The sequence below is a fragment of the Lontra canadensis genome, unplaced genomic scaffold, assembly GCF_010015895.1.
Source record: "Lontra canadensis isolate GAN:19392208 unplaced genomic scaffold, GSC_riverotter_1.0 scaffold9, whole genome shotgun sequence".
Taxonomy (NCBI): Eukaryota; Metazoa; Chordata; class Mammalia; order Carnivora; family Mustelidae; genus Lontra; species Lontra canadensis.
The window spans coordinates 11,510,260-11,525,316 of NW_022631003.1; the positions used below are offsets into that span (position 1 = coordinate 11,510,260).

The 15,057-nt window shown below is 44.3% G+C and overlaps 1 protein-coding gene across 1 annotated transcript in view; it reads right to left on the reverse strand.

The window, feature by feature from the left end:
• Window positions 1-15,057, reverse strand: part of MYRFL (myelin regulatory factor like) — a 97,516-nt gene that overhangs the window by 51,009 nt on the left and 31,450 nt on the right. Inside the window, exons 9-11 of the mRNA XM_032854830.1 lie at window positions 14,290-14,400; window positions 12,675-12,765; window positions 3,740-3,940 (exon numbers count right to left, since the gene is read on the reverse strand). Of these exons, the coding sequence (XP_032710721.1) occupies window positions 3,740-3,940; window positions 12,675-12,765; window positions 14,290-14,400 (403 nt within the window). The remainder of the gene's footprint in view (window positions 1-3,739; window positions 3,941-12,674; window positions 12,766-14,289; window positions 14,401-15,057) is intronic.

Consider the following 15,057-nt stretch of genomic DNA (forward strand, 5'->3'; position numbering starts at 1 on the left):
CGAGGATAAAGCCCACAGCTCCTTCATCTCTAGGACCTCTGCAGGGCCTAGCAGTGTGTCTGATGTGTAGCTGCACCCAAACCCTTCAAGGAAAGAGGGAAAGCCCAGGAGGCAGGGGCTGTGCCTTTTGGGAATCCTGCTCCAGGAACCAAACGCTGATCAGCACTTAACAGCACACCTTGCTCATCAAGAAGCTAGAAGCTGAGTTCAGGGGTCTGGTTCCATCTTGCTTGCGCGTGGCAGTTTTGGAAAGTTTTGACCCTGAATGCAAATGGCCGTCATTGTCTTGGGGCATCACACCCGCGTCACACCCAAGGCTTCTCTGACGTTACTTAAAGAACTGCACCACAGAAAAGGCATTCTTGTCTCTGGGACTCCAGTCTGTTCAGGGAGGGAGATCTCATTATCTGTCGTCTGGCCACAGCCCAGCCGCCCAGGCTCCCATCGGGAGCAGCTGGAGTATACCGTCTCACCTCAAGCTACGGAATTCCTGCATCTGGCTCATGGCCTCAAGGGGAGACTTCGCATGGCTGACTTTCTCCAACTCTACACTTTTGTCTCTACCACACGGCTGATGCGTTTGGGGAAAACGTTCCCAGAGCATTTCATCTTAACTGATTTCTTTCCTGGCTTTTATTTTTGAATCATTCGCAGCCTTTTCAGCAGTCATCACAGAATTTGACTGATGCATTCAACTTTCAACTTCCTCACTTTTTTTCAGGCATTGACCTTGATGTTTTTCACGTTTTTCACGTTCCTTTGTTTTTCAGCATATTGGCTCCACCCTGATTTCGCTGTTTCTGTTGTTAAGAGCTGCATTTCCTTCTATAGTTCATAGTCCCATCAGGAAACACAATGTCTGGGTAAGTGAAGCTGCTCCCCACTTAGGCCGACCTCATTTTCCCAGTCCTTCCACGTCACAGGTTTCCATCACATCTGCTCTATCGTCTCTCTCTTGGCTGTGTGTCCAGATGAGCACAGAGATCTCCACCAGGGCTCTCTATGCAGGGTGCTCTGTGCAAAACAACCTCAGGTGCCCTGAGCGAGGAGGCACAGAGCCAGGGCAAGGCAGCAACTTCTGTTCATTTTTCCCGATTGCTGCCCTGGGCAATGTGTGTGGCCACTGAGTTTTGCAACAGCTCATCCAGAAGCCAGCTCTGGCGACCATGTACCCTTAAAGGATGAGAAATTGCCTCCAGTCCTGGGCTTGTAATCAGATCAACCCAGGGTCCACTTCTCAGAATGGAATGGCTGTTTTTAAAAGTTGGAAAAACTGAGTTGGGGGAAGTGAGGATGAAGTTCACATATCTGTCAGCCCCATCGTCATTACCATCATCTCTCTTGCCTGGAATGGTGAATAGGATTGATAAGTGTGGTGTCTCTCCCAATCATACGGGAGCCCCCAAATGTAGGGCAACCCAACTGAGTGGAAGCTAGCAGCATGGACAGCGAAAGGATTCATCCGAAGCAGAAGAAAGGTGGTAGAAATTTACTGAACACACCACAAGGGAGTTGCAGGCAAGACAGGGAGGGACAGGCTGTCTGCCACAAGGCAGTGGGTGGGGGGCATATTTAAAGGGGGAAGGTGAAGAGGTATGGTGACGTATGGAATCTTCCCTTTTCTAGTGACTGCACCTGGTTGTAAGCAGCCCATTGGTCAGTGAGGGGCTGTGGATATTTTGAGTATTTTGAGGAAGGTCCCCTGATGGACCTGTCCATATTCAGCCACGGGGCACTTCAGGCCCTCTCTGCATTCCATTGCTCAAAACTGTGTGCCTAAAAGTGGCCTCTAGGGTAAGATTTCTAGAAAGCTACATTTCATAAATGTGGATAGACCTATTAAGAACAAATATATTAATAGGAAAAAATTTAATAAATGACTTATATATCATTTGCATCTTATACAAGTAAAAAATGGTAATATCTATCTGTACAGCTAAAGAATGCTTCATGTGTATGAGCTAAGATATGCTTTAACACAAGTGAGTTGAATATGAGCTCTCCCTGTTCACAGGAGAATCAACAGAGGCATAGAACATGTCTGTGCCAAGGTTCCTGGGCCAGTGGTTGCCAGAATCAGGACTAAAACTCTGGCCTTCCTCCAGAGCGTGGGCTTCTCTTTATCCCATCATGTTGTCACAAAGCAGGATGGGAATACAGGAATTCCACATTTACAGCCCGGACTAGGGTGACATTTGATTTATGTGAGAAGGCTGTCTAGAAGAGGTTTGAGAAGTTCTAGGGAAGCTGGTTATGTTAAAACAGCATGTTTTCTTCAAACTAAGATGTTTAGTAAGTGAATTCTGGGTGGTGGCCTGGTAGTAGCAGGAGGGGTTGTGGGGTCCTCCCCACTTGTCGTCTTCCATTTGCATTTAGATAAGACCTGGCAGGGAATTGTACAGCCCATTACAAAATTAAGTTTGAGTTGGTGTGATCTGAAACACAGACAGTTTATCCGTCTCTAAAAGTCAAAAGCACAATATCTAGGACTGGGATCGGGAAATGTATGTGAGAACTTTCTAGCCCTAAGAGTTCCCATCCGGCAGTAGGTCACAGCTCTTCTAACATGAACCACAGCTTTGCAATCAGAATAAAAGTCTACAATTACAACCATTCTTTGGAATTCACTCAGCAAAGGAGGACATTCCTTGGCCGGTTTAGAAAAACCAGTGCACATTTGCACTGGGAAAGGAATGCAGTCTGGAAGACTGGCCAATGATTTACAGATTGTGTCTCCTATTAACTAAAAAAAGACTAAGGAAAGGAGGTTCAAAAACACAATTCTGCCATAGCCTCAAACATGCTTACCGGAGAAGCAGGGCGTGTGAGATGGTGGGGACATGGTAGAAGCAGTGAAGGAGAAACAGAATTCAGTGGTGGGCGAGCTAGAACTGAGTGTGGTCTGGCTAAGGGATAAGCATCTTAATCCTAATCTCTTGGGTTTTCACAGCAGTTGTGGCTTTCCAAGATGATCCTTATCTCAATGTGTTAAAAAACTATAAAAGACTTGGTAGGATCCAGCGGAGTGGCTCCATTTCCACCTTCTAGATGAAGGCAGTGTGTTTGGGCAGAGCTGTCTTATTGGGCCATGTTGCTGGGATGAGCCCAAAGTCGAGAAGCACCTCCCGATTTCCCAGCCTGATTTCTGATTTCTACGAGGCAACTCCCTCTCCACGGATAGGAGAAGGTCTGGGCCTGGAGTCTTAGGTGATGGGATTGACCTAGTTGGAGGGAAGAAGGGGAGGAGGAGTTCTTCTATCGGCAACTCAGAGAAAGACACGAGTAGGGAAGACGATGGCTGCCAGGGACTCTGGGAGGAAGAGGCTGGGAGGCTCAGGAGAAATCTGGGACTGAGACAGTGTCTGGAAGATGAACAGGGAGATGGACATCTGGAGATGGCAAAGGAAAAGGCAAGCTCCAGCAGCTGACGGTGCATGGTAGGAAGGGCAGTGGCCCATGGCCAGTAACTCAGAGACATCCTGCTTGTGAAGCCCTGCCAGGCTGTCATTGCCCACGGCTCCTGTCAGGTGGGCCCCATTCTCCTGGGCAGGAAGCATGTTCCAGTCCCAACAGAAATGCCTGTCAGCTCCCACACTCACAACTGTTAAGCCCTGTGTTCGTCTCACACCAACGGGAGACATGTAGAGATGCCCTTTGCAAGGCGTGTCAGCGTTTAGGAGCTCCCGGCTCACTTGCCTCAGGTGTCTGAGGAGGTGCCCGAGGCCAGCCCCGTGCTCACCTCCTGGATGTTCTGCTTCGCGCGGCTGTCAGAGGGATGCATAATCGTCCCCATCACCTTCATGTTGCCACAGACGACCAGGGCTTCATCTGGGGCGTCTGTATTTATTCCCACTCGACTATGACAAATGACAGATTCTGGAACTTGTCCTCGCTGCCATAATGCATCACTGTCATTTTCAAACTGCCCTGGGTTAGAGGCCTGGAAAAAATACATAAATATGTTACAATTAAAGTTAGAGTAGCGGGAATAGATGATTGCTTTATTCCTCCGAGCAAAGGAAGACAGAACGTTATCTAAGTCTTTCACCTGAGAACCCTACGTTGGGTGGGATCCTGACATATCCAAACAACTGTGGCCCCAGGAGAGCCAGGAGGGCCCCCAGACTTCTCGGCTCCCCTCAAGCAGGAGCTCAGAATGCCATGGCTTGGGACATCCAGGCTCTATTGCAACTATCTGGAAATGAAAATGTGTCAGTTACAGTGGGTGGATGATAAGGAAGAAGGGAACCCCAAATGACCTTCTTTTCAGTGATAATAAGAAAAATGATTTAAAACCAGAACCCTACATCAGAAGACATTCTAAGCTTAGGAAAGTCCAGATACATAAAAATAGTTTGCATTTAGCTAACCCTTTTATAGCTTCACAACACTTTAATATTTATGATTTCATACTCAATTGACAAGCAAACAATAGTACAAGTATATTTAATACTCCTCAACTATTCCCTAAACACAGATGACACAGAAGGAAGAATGACAACAACTACATTTGTTTGAGCTAGTCCACACCCCCATTCTATGAGATCTGTACCATCAGCCTCATTTTGCAGTTATCCAGAAGCCTCAGAAAAGAGCAACAAATTGCCCGAGACCACAAAGCTCGTAAATTCTGGAGCTGGACTTATAGCTCCTTTAATCATTAAAGAATGAGTCTAACTTTTCCTATTAGAAGTAACCCTGGTGGAGGGCACCTGGGTGGCTCAGTCAGTTAAGCATCTGCCTTCAGCTCAGATCATGATTCCAGGGTCCTGGGATTGAGCCTGGTGTCTGGCTCCTTGCTCAGCAGGGTTTCTGCTTCTCTCTCCCTCTCCCTCTGCTTGCTCTCTCTCAAATAAATAAACTAAAATAAAATATAACCCAGACCAAATGCAGTCTTCAAAGAGAATCCAAGTGAAACCATGAGAACCAGACAAAGTTCTGGAGATTTTACTCTTAACTAAAATTCTCTGCTGAAGAATTTTTCACTCTACTGGCTTCCTTCATCCCCACCTCCTGTGGCTGCTGAATATATTTCCAAATATCTTTAAGTAAGGATCTCTGAATCCCTCCAAATCCTCACAAAAAAATTAATTTGTTTTTAAAATTATGACCTATTGTTCTAAATCTGATTTTTCTGTGTTTGAGGTAAGCTGTCACAAATTCAGACAAACACTATAGACCCTGACCATCTAAAAGGTTAACATTCTTGCAATGTCTTCACACTACCTTTCTGGATAGTGCAGGAGACATTGTGAACTCAGGACCTGAATATGCATAGATTAACTCTGGAGAATACTCAAGACACCAATAGCAATGGTTTCTTCAAGAACAGGAACCGGGAGATGTAGAAATTGGGCTGGGGAGCAGATTCACTACTTAACATACACACTTTGTATTGTTGGGATGTTTTTACCGTAAGCATGTGCTACCCATTTCAAAATAATAATTTAAAAAAACCCACAAAGTTTATTTCTTAGCTTAGGTTCAGTGAAAGAACTTTTAGGTGTCTTCAACTTTTTCACTCTTGCCTATTTGAACCCCGAACTGCTTAGAAGACTCAACCTTTGACATTTGATAGACAAAAGCAGTAAAAGAATAGAAAGTAACAACTTTGAACATTATTTTGTGTGAATTCACTTAAACAAAGTGCTTTGATACAAGGTCCCCAGAGTCCCCTGGGTAGTGAATGGCAAATTGGCTTTGACTCAAATCCTTTTATTGCAAGCAATCAACTAAATCCAAAGGTATACCATATAAATGCTGATGCATTTTGCTCTACTCTGAACATAATGAGCCACTTCAAGGAAACAAAACAGACAGTGATGGATTTTTTTCTTAATGAGCTTTGGGATAATTATTATCATAAACTTCATATCACGTTAAACAGCAGATGTAACTAGACTTATTTTTTTGGAACAATTACAACAATCTCACATAGCTTTCACCAGATGAAAACTCAGATCCCTAAAATACGTTCAAGTCATCTTGGAAAGGGCCACAGATCTGCAATTTTTAAAAATGTATAGACCTATGGAGGCGTCTGTCTCATCAGTAATGGGAAATGTTATAAAGTCTCTGAACTTTTTTCCCTTCTCTGGTATCCACAATCTTAATGGGTCAAAGCAAACTGTAATGTACTACCTCTTTCTGGAATTATGAAGTGGTGTTCCCATGTGGTCCAAGAGTGGTTCATTGATATCAAACCTCAAAATGAATTAAAATCTCTAAAATACTTTCATTATTTATCCCACAGCCCTATATACTTAGGGAAGACCTGAACGGTTTAATCTGTGTTATGACACAAACTGGCTGTGTGATCTTGGGGCAGTCACTTAACGTTTCTGTACCAGCATTTCTTCTCTGAAGCTTAAAAATAATAATGACTTCTTGACTATCTCATAGTGTTATGGGAACTTACCGAAACCATCTATATATGAATACTTTGCAAAAATGAGGATGATAGTCTCAAACTGTCCTTAACACACTGCTGTGCATAGCAACTACTGTCCAACGGACATATCTCCTTTTATTGAGCTTTACTTTACTGTACTTCCCAAATAATACTTTTTTTTTTTTAACAAATTGCAGGTTTGTAGCAAGACTGCATCGAGCAAGTCTGTCTGTACTACCAACTACTGATGCCACAGCATCTGTTCATCTCACGTCTCTGCCACAAATTTGGTAATTCTCACAGTATTTCAGACTTTTTCATTATTACATATGTTGTGGTAATCTGTGATCAGTGATCTTTGATGTTATCATCATAATTTGCAGAGCCACAAACCATGCCCATATAAGATGGCAGAACTTCATCGATAAATGGTCTGCATATTAGTCTAACTGTTCCACCAATGAGCCATTTCCCCACCTCTCTCTCTCTACTGGGACCTCACTATTCTTTGAGACCAACAACATTAAAATTAAGCCAATTAACAACCTTATAATGGCATCTCAGTACTGAAGTGAGAGGAAGAGACACATGTCTCTCACTTTAAATCAAAGGCTGGAAAGGATGAGGCTTAATGAAAAAGGCACGTTGAAAGCCGAGACAGGCCGAAAGCTGGGCCTCTTGTGCCAGACAGCCAAGTTGTGAAGGCCAAGGACATTAAAAGTGCTTCTCCAGAGAACACACAAATGGTAGGAAAGTGACCCAGCCTTACTGCTAACATGGAGAAAGTTTGAATGGTATGGACAGAAGATCAAACCAACCACCACATTGCCTTCAGCCAGAGCCTTCTCCAGAGGAGGGCCCTCCCTCTCTTCAATTCCATGAAGCCTGAGAGGTAAGGGAACTGCAGAAGAAAAGTCTGAAACTAGCAGGGTTCATGAGGTTTAAGGAAAGATGTCATATGTATAACACGAAAGGGCAAGGTGAAGCAGCAAGGGCTGCTGTAGAAGCTTCTGGAGTTATCCAGAAGCTCTAGATCAACCATGAAGGTGGCTACACTAAACAACAGATTTTTTTAAAAGATTTATTTATTTATTTATCTATTTGAGAGAGCACAAGAGAGAGACCTGAGCCAAAATCAAGAGTTGAATACTTAACTGACTGAGTCACTCAGGCACCCTAAACGACAGATTTTTTAATGTAGATGAAACAGGGCTCTATTGGAAGAGGAAGCCATCTAGAACTTTCATACCTAGACATAAGTCAATGTCTGGCTTCAAAGCTTCAAAGGACAGGCTGACTCTAAGTTGAAGTCAGTGTTCACAGACCATTCTGAAAAGCTTCAGGCCCTTCAGAATTTATGCTAAATCTAGTCTGCCTGGGCTCTGTAAATGGAACAAAACCTAGATGATAGCATATCTGTTTATAACATGGTTTATTCAATGTTTTAAGCCCGCTGTTAAGACTTACAACTCAGGATTTCTTTCAAAATATGACTGTTCAGAGCACCTGGGCAGCTCAGTCAGCTAAGCATCCAATTCCTGATTTCGGTTCAGGACGTGATCTCAGGGTCTGGAGATTGATCTCCACACTCAGCAGGGAATCTGCTTGAGAGTCTCTCTGTCCCTTTCCCTCTACCCCTCCTTCCCCCTGCACTCTCTTTCTTTCTCTCAAATAAATATATATATATATATTTTAAACTACAGATTTATTTATTTGTCCGAGAGAGAGAGGGGAACGACAGAGAGAAAGAGAGAGCACGAATAGGAGGAGTGGATGGCAGAGGCAGAAGCAGAAGCAGGTTCTCCACTGAGCAAGGAGCCCAATGAGGGACTTGAACCCAGGACCCTGGGATCATGACTTGAGCTGAAGGCAGATGCTTAACCAACTAAGCCACCCAGCTGTCCCTCAAATAAATCTTTTTAAAATAAAAAATTCTCCTGCATCTTAAAAAAAATTATACACACATACACACATATATAAAACTGCTCATTGATAACATACCGGGCCACCCAAGAGGTCTGATGGAGATGTACAATGAGATTAATGTTGCTTTCATGCCTGTTCACACAACATCTATTCTACAGCCTGTGGATCAAGGAGTCATTTTGGCTTTTAAGTCTTATTATTTAAGAAATATGTTTCATAAGGCTATAGCTGCCATCGACTGTGATTTCTCTGACGGATCTGGGCAAATTAAGCTGAAAACCTGTAAAGGATTTAGCATTCTAGATGTCATTAAGAACATTCCAGATTCATGGGAAAAGGTGGGAAAATCCACACTAACAGGAGTTTGGAAGAAGTTGATTCCAACCCTCATAGAGGACTTCGAGAGGTTCAAGGCTTTAGCAGAGGGAGAAAACTGCAGATGTGGTGGAAATAGGAAGAGAACTACCATCAGAAGTGGAGCCTGAAGATGGGACTGAATTGCTACCATCTTATGGAAAAACTTTCATGGATGAGGACTTGTTTCTTAGGGATGAGCAGAGAAAGTGGTTTCTTGAGATAGAATCTACTCCTGTTAAAAGATTCCGTGAAGACTGTTGCAGTGAGAGCAAAGGATTTAAAATAGGACATCAACTTAGTTGATGAAACAAATGAAGTTCGACTTGCTTTGTTGCGGTGGTCTGGAACCGAACCTGCAGTGTCTCCCAAATCAGCCTGTAATCATTTAATCCGCTCTCCTCACCAACACACCTAGAGAGTTGCACGAATTCTGTGAGGGAAGCTCCATTCGCTGAGTAAAGTGTAAATGGCGCCCTCTGCAGGTACTTGGAAAAGGAAACAGCAATGAATAGTAGTAACTCGAGGCCGTTTTAAGTTTGGAATGGAAAGCTGGAATTTCTTTGCTTCACCGTTGTTGGGCTTCTAAAGCAGCAAAGAGCATACTAGCAAAGCTTGAGTTGAGGAAGACAATTCATAGCAAATAAATCTTTGTTCCTGTTGAAAGGGATGTGGAAAATGGGACTAGAAATTCTCCCTATCAGTGCTACTCCAAGTGTGGTCTGAAGGTCAGCAGCCTCTCCTGGAAACTTGTTCGAGATGTATATCTAAACTATTGAATCAGAAGCTGTGGAGGGAGGACCCAGGAATCTCTGTTTTACTCTCCGGGGGATTCTTTGTCCCATATATTCCTGGTCAAGTTACCCCTTTCAGAGTTAACAAAAGTTGAATCCAAACAACGGGGTGAAATGGACATTGCTCCACATACTGATTGCTTTGGGTAAATAAAAATTCATCTGAACTCCAGAAGACAGATGTGTGTGGCGGGGGAGGAGGGGGGGGCGGTGAGGGAAGGGAGGTTTGTGGAAAAGGGCAAGCTGGGCCCTGGGATGGCTCTGCTCTATGCCCATTCCTCCCCATCCTTACAGCTGTATAATTTCTTTTGCTTTCCCTGTCCTTGTTTGTTGGTTTCTCATTAGGACAGTGCAGTTTGCAGGGCAGTAAGGGGGCATTTCTTGGGGACATGCACGTTTTTATTCTTCTGGAAAAGAAACTGGAATAATGTATTCATTTTCAAAACTAGGAAACCCTGGCGCGTCTTTGAAAGGCAGACAAAAGTAATCATCCCTCCTGCTTACAACGCAGCACTCCAAACCAGGTTTAATTATGTGTTTTAGAAGGAAAGTGGAGCTGAATGAAAACCCAGTCATTAACAAGGAGAATCTGAAGGAACTCCATGGCAGAATGCTCCCCGAAACAAAAGACCTGGGAAATAAATCTGCCTTTGGAGTAAACCTTAATTTCCATGAAATTGATCAATCTATACGACAGGACCATAATATATTTCTAAAGCTGTTTTGATTGACAACCCAGATGAACCATTCCTGGGTCTTGCCCATCATACCCTCCCTAAGGAGAATTCTGACAAGCTTGGTCTCTGAAGCCTTCCTGGAAGCTGGAAACTCATCTAGTCCACGCCTCCTACATTTGCCCTTGCTTTAATCTCAGCTCTTGGGAGGAATGATTCTTAGGCCTCAAAATTAACCTGCATTTGCTCAGTGCAATTTGCAGTTCTCCATATAACGCAATCTGCTCTTATAACATTGTTCAGTTGTCAAATTTGTCTCCCTTTATTCTGGAGCTCAAATAAACAGACCCTGGCTATGGCCTAACAGGACACATCTGGCTTTTTGGGAGAATGTGAGCTGGTCTGCCCTCTGTCCGACCATCGCATCCAAGGCATATACCTACAGAATCTTAGGGGCAGGAAATGTGTCATGTGAACATTTCAAAAACTCCCTGATTCAAACAACATCACCATATCTGAAGCTCGGTTTTTTTCTCTTGGTTGGTTTAAACGTTAATTAAATAGATTCAAAACTGCATTCATTTTCACTTCTGCATTTGGGGTTAGAACGAAATAGTATCAAAGAGATATTTCTAGTTTGGGGGAGGGGTAGAATGATTTACCATATTACCATTCTCCCTCTTCTCGTTGTTGCTAGAGTAACCCCTGTATGACCAGCATACCTCTAGAATAGGGCATTCTCTTTACCCAAAACTTATGGCTAGAAGACAGCAATCAAATCTGGAATGCAATCACTTTTTTAAAATAAAAATTTGGTGACTAACATGACACCCAATCTATACTAAGTATAATTTAATATTTTTTAGTATTCATTCCAAATATGAATTGTAGGAACACTCAACTTTTCAAAGTGATCTTGAGTTAAATTATCATGGCATTTTGGATAGGAGGAGGCACCAGTGAATAGAGTTCTGGTAACAGAATACTAGACAGTAGCTCTCTCTCACGTTGCTGCCTTGAGAACTTCACCACAGCCAGAGAGCAGAGCTGGCAGCAGGAAATGGAGAAACCAGACACCTTGTACATTATTCAAGGTACACGGGTGACTAGCAGGCTGCCTGACTCAGGCATGCGTTTCCTAGCTCAAAGCTGCACTTTCGTAATATCTAACCTATGCTAACTCTGAAAAGAATGGTTTTTCCTGTGAAAAACCAGAAGCAGTAAGTGACCTAGGCTTCCAGACCCTACTTTAAATCATGTTTGTTAGGGCAACACCACAATCCCAGAGGTCATTAGGCGAGATGTCCAAGACCGTCCTGCAGCCCGCTGCAGGTGGAAAACCACTGCCCTTGGCCCATGACCCAGGAAGAGGGCCCCACCTGCCTTCGCTTGAATGGCACTCTGTTTGCCACAGATTGGATCAGGTCCCACAAAAATAGCAGGGACAAAGCCTAGCCCTGGGACATCTGAACACAAGTGTTTTACCTCGTTTCCACTGTTACTTCACCTCCACTGAAACTTGTTTAAGGATTTCCACTTACAAGTGGCTTCCTATTTTTAACTGATTAAAAGAATTACACAGAGGGCCCTGTGTTTCAGAATGGCTCAACCCAAGAAAGGAAAGATTCCTCTCGCCAAAGAGGCAGATCTGGTCCACAGGCCAAAGAGTAACAGCCACAGAAGTTGCTATACTCAATGATTTTTCCTGTTGGACTTTACATGTCCTCCCCGTGGCACAACACAGCCCTTCCTCGGCTGCCAGGCCTGTGGTGACCCGTTACCTTAAGCCCCCGGTATTCTCAGCGGTGGCCAATCAGGCCTCACACAGCTGCAGCTCCAGCCGCCAACAGCTTTCTGTTTCTGTGGATGCCAAGATTCCTGTCCACAGCTGTGACCAATCATTCACTCAGCAAGACGTGCTGAACCGTTACCATGTGGTAGGCAGGGGCCCAGATGTTCCCTGGGTCACCAGTCACACTGGGGTATGAAATGCCTTCTTTCTACTTTCGGGATCAGAGAAAGCCCCGTCATTCACAAACCAGGCGATCACTAGGAGTTTCCTGGCCTCTTGAGCCTCAGCCCGTCTGTGTGCAAAGAAGCTAACGTAAACGTGACGCAGTATACAATGGTGTCACACGTAAATTAGCCCAGTGCTGGGACCAGTTTCTCAACTGCAGCACTACTGACATTTTGGAGGGGGATCTCGTTCATTGTAAGGTCCTGAGCAGCATCCCCAGCCTGGACCCACTATAGGCCAGTAGCACCCCTAACTGTGACAACCAAAAAATGTCGGCACACATTGCCATATGACCTATGAGGGACAAAAGTTCTGGCTGAGAACCACTACACGGAAATGAAAATAATAAAACCTGCCTTTACTATGATCCATTGAGAAACAACTCACTTCGAGCATGCCACTGAAAAGTAAATTCAAAATTTTTTTTAAAAAATTTTAAAAAAAGAAAAGAAAATGCAAATTCTCCTTGAGAGGAGAAAAGCAGGTGGGCTCTGAAACGTGAAGGAACTGAAGCTTACCCTTACAATGATCCGTTCAGAGATGTGGGCAGACAGTAGGTAGAACTGGTCTTGGTGCGCAGCATACAGCCCAACCACCAGCATGAAGTATCTACCTCAGAAACAGCAGATAACACGTCAGGAAAGAGAAACAGAATTTGTGCCATCAAACACCACCCGATGCTTAATAGTGAATTTACCTAGATAGCTTTGCATGTTTAAAGACTTTCTATTCTGTTCTAAGTTGCCCTTCCTATGAAATCAAAGAGCAGTTGATTCACTCAATATTGTTGTGGGCCCTCCCTCTGCCCGCTCTGGGGTATCTGTGAGCTGTTCCAGAAGCCCACAGCATAGCACTGCTCACAGGCAGACACACAACAGACGGCCACGTAAGAGGTCCTTCTGCCCAGAGCCGCCCAAGCTATGCACCCATTCCCAGCAGGGCCCTTCCTTCCCACACCGTCTGCTCTTGTTCAGGTCCCCTGTCTACCACCCATTCAAGACCTTACTCAAAGACTTCAACCCTTCCCTCCAATTACTCCCAGTGCAATTTTCATCAACGTTACTTCTGTTATTTCTTCCTGTGTAATACTGATGTGGCATTTTTAAGATTAGATCATTTCTTGAAAGCCAAAATAAAACTATCCCTCTGAGAGAAGCTTTGGCTTTAAGGATGCAAAAACCTTGCCTCCTTCTTCTGTAACTCCACAGATGTCTGACCCTCAAAGAATAATAGTTTTCCCCCGTACTGATAAAAGCACTAATAGTAAAATAATTGTTATTTTCATTATAATCATTAGCCATCATCTGAGTCCTCAAAATGTGCAATATGCTTGGTTAAGCAGTTTATCTACAGTATCTCACTTAGAACCCCAAGAACAACCCGACTGGAGAAGGATATAAACATTGTCCCCATTTTACAGGATGGATGAAGTTACATGCTCGAGGTCACCCAGGTAGTATATGGCAGTATCAAATTCAAACTCAAGTCTTTCCAACTCCAACACTTATGTACTAAAACCAGTGTTCCCAAATTTGAATATGCATCCAAGTCACCTGGAGGTCTGGTTAAAATACAAGTTATTGGGCCCCACCCCAGAGTTTTTGATTCAGTAGGTCTTTGGTGAGGCCTGAGAAATTATACCTCTAACAAGTGTCCAGGAAACACCATCTCTGCTAGTCTGGGACCACACTAGGAGAACCAGAGACTTAAATCATTAAGGCAAGTTCATTTTTTTTTTAAACCAAAAAAAGCGATCGCAGAGCTCCAGGACTCAAGGCTTTATACTGGTGACAAGAACACAGGTTAGAGCAGGGCGGTCTGATGGTCCTCAGCCTTTGGACCACAGTGAGGCATAAACGTGTGGTCACTCCAGAGAATCAGGGATGGAATCAAGGCAGATGTGGGGCTGGACAGGGGAGCAGGCACTATAGGGGCTGAGGAGGGACAAAGAAAGATGACTGAGGATAAATGAGATGTGTCAATAAATAGGAAGAGTCCAAGATGAGAGAAAGGGGCCGCGGAGGTGGGTGTGCAGGCTGGTCCAGCCAAGAGGATCAGAGGGGCCTCCAGAGGGCACCAGCTGGTCAGATGGAGTCCCCTGCCATGGAGGGGCATATGCACGAATGCTAGTACCTCTGGTCAGGATTTGGTTTTCCCTTCTTCCTCATGTTATTCGCTGTCGTCTCACTAAAGTGTAACCGGCCCAATGTAACTTTGGTGACCTGGTCGGCCGGCAGGTCAATTCTAAAACAAACAGCAGAAATACCAAGACACTGTGAGAGAATATGGACTCTAGATCACCTCTACCTTGTTCTGAGATTCTCAGGTATGTTCAGTCCCCCCATCCCCATCACTCTGAGGAGAACAGTTTACTCCAGGCACCGATTTTTAATATACTTTCCGCAACATGGTCAGAAATGGCTGCCAGGGAACAACTCTTGAAAGGTGAGATATGCTCATTTAGCAGAAGTTCAAGCCTAGAGTTTCTGACTCATAAGAGCATATGCTCCTCATACCATGTATGGGTTCTTTTAACTCCACAATGGGGAGAGAAGACTTTTCATTTGTGCCTCTGCCATTGTTGCTAGAGCACTTGCGTCCTGACAAGCAATGCCTGTAATTTCCTCATGAATTCCTTGGCATCCCCTTCACATATTTGCCTCCTCCTAGCTTGGCTTCCAAGGAAGACCCCAGACAGCCCGCCCTGGCGAGGGAGAACCAGATGCACCAGGCATCTCGGTGGTGTGTTGGTACATGTAGCTCCTGCTTGAGCGTCAGGCTGAGCTCCTGCCTGATCTCTCCAGGCAGTGGGATCGCCTTCTTTCCAGCGCAGATGGGACTGACTCAGGTTCAAAACACTGAGATGTCTCAACTATATCCCAACCAAACTGTCAAAAAGCA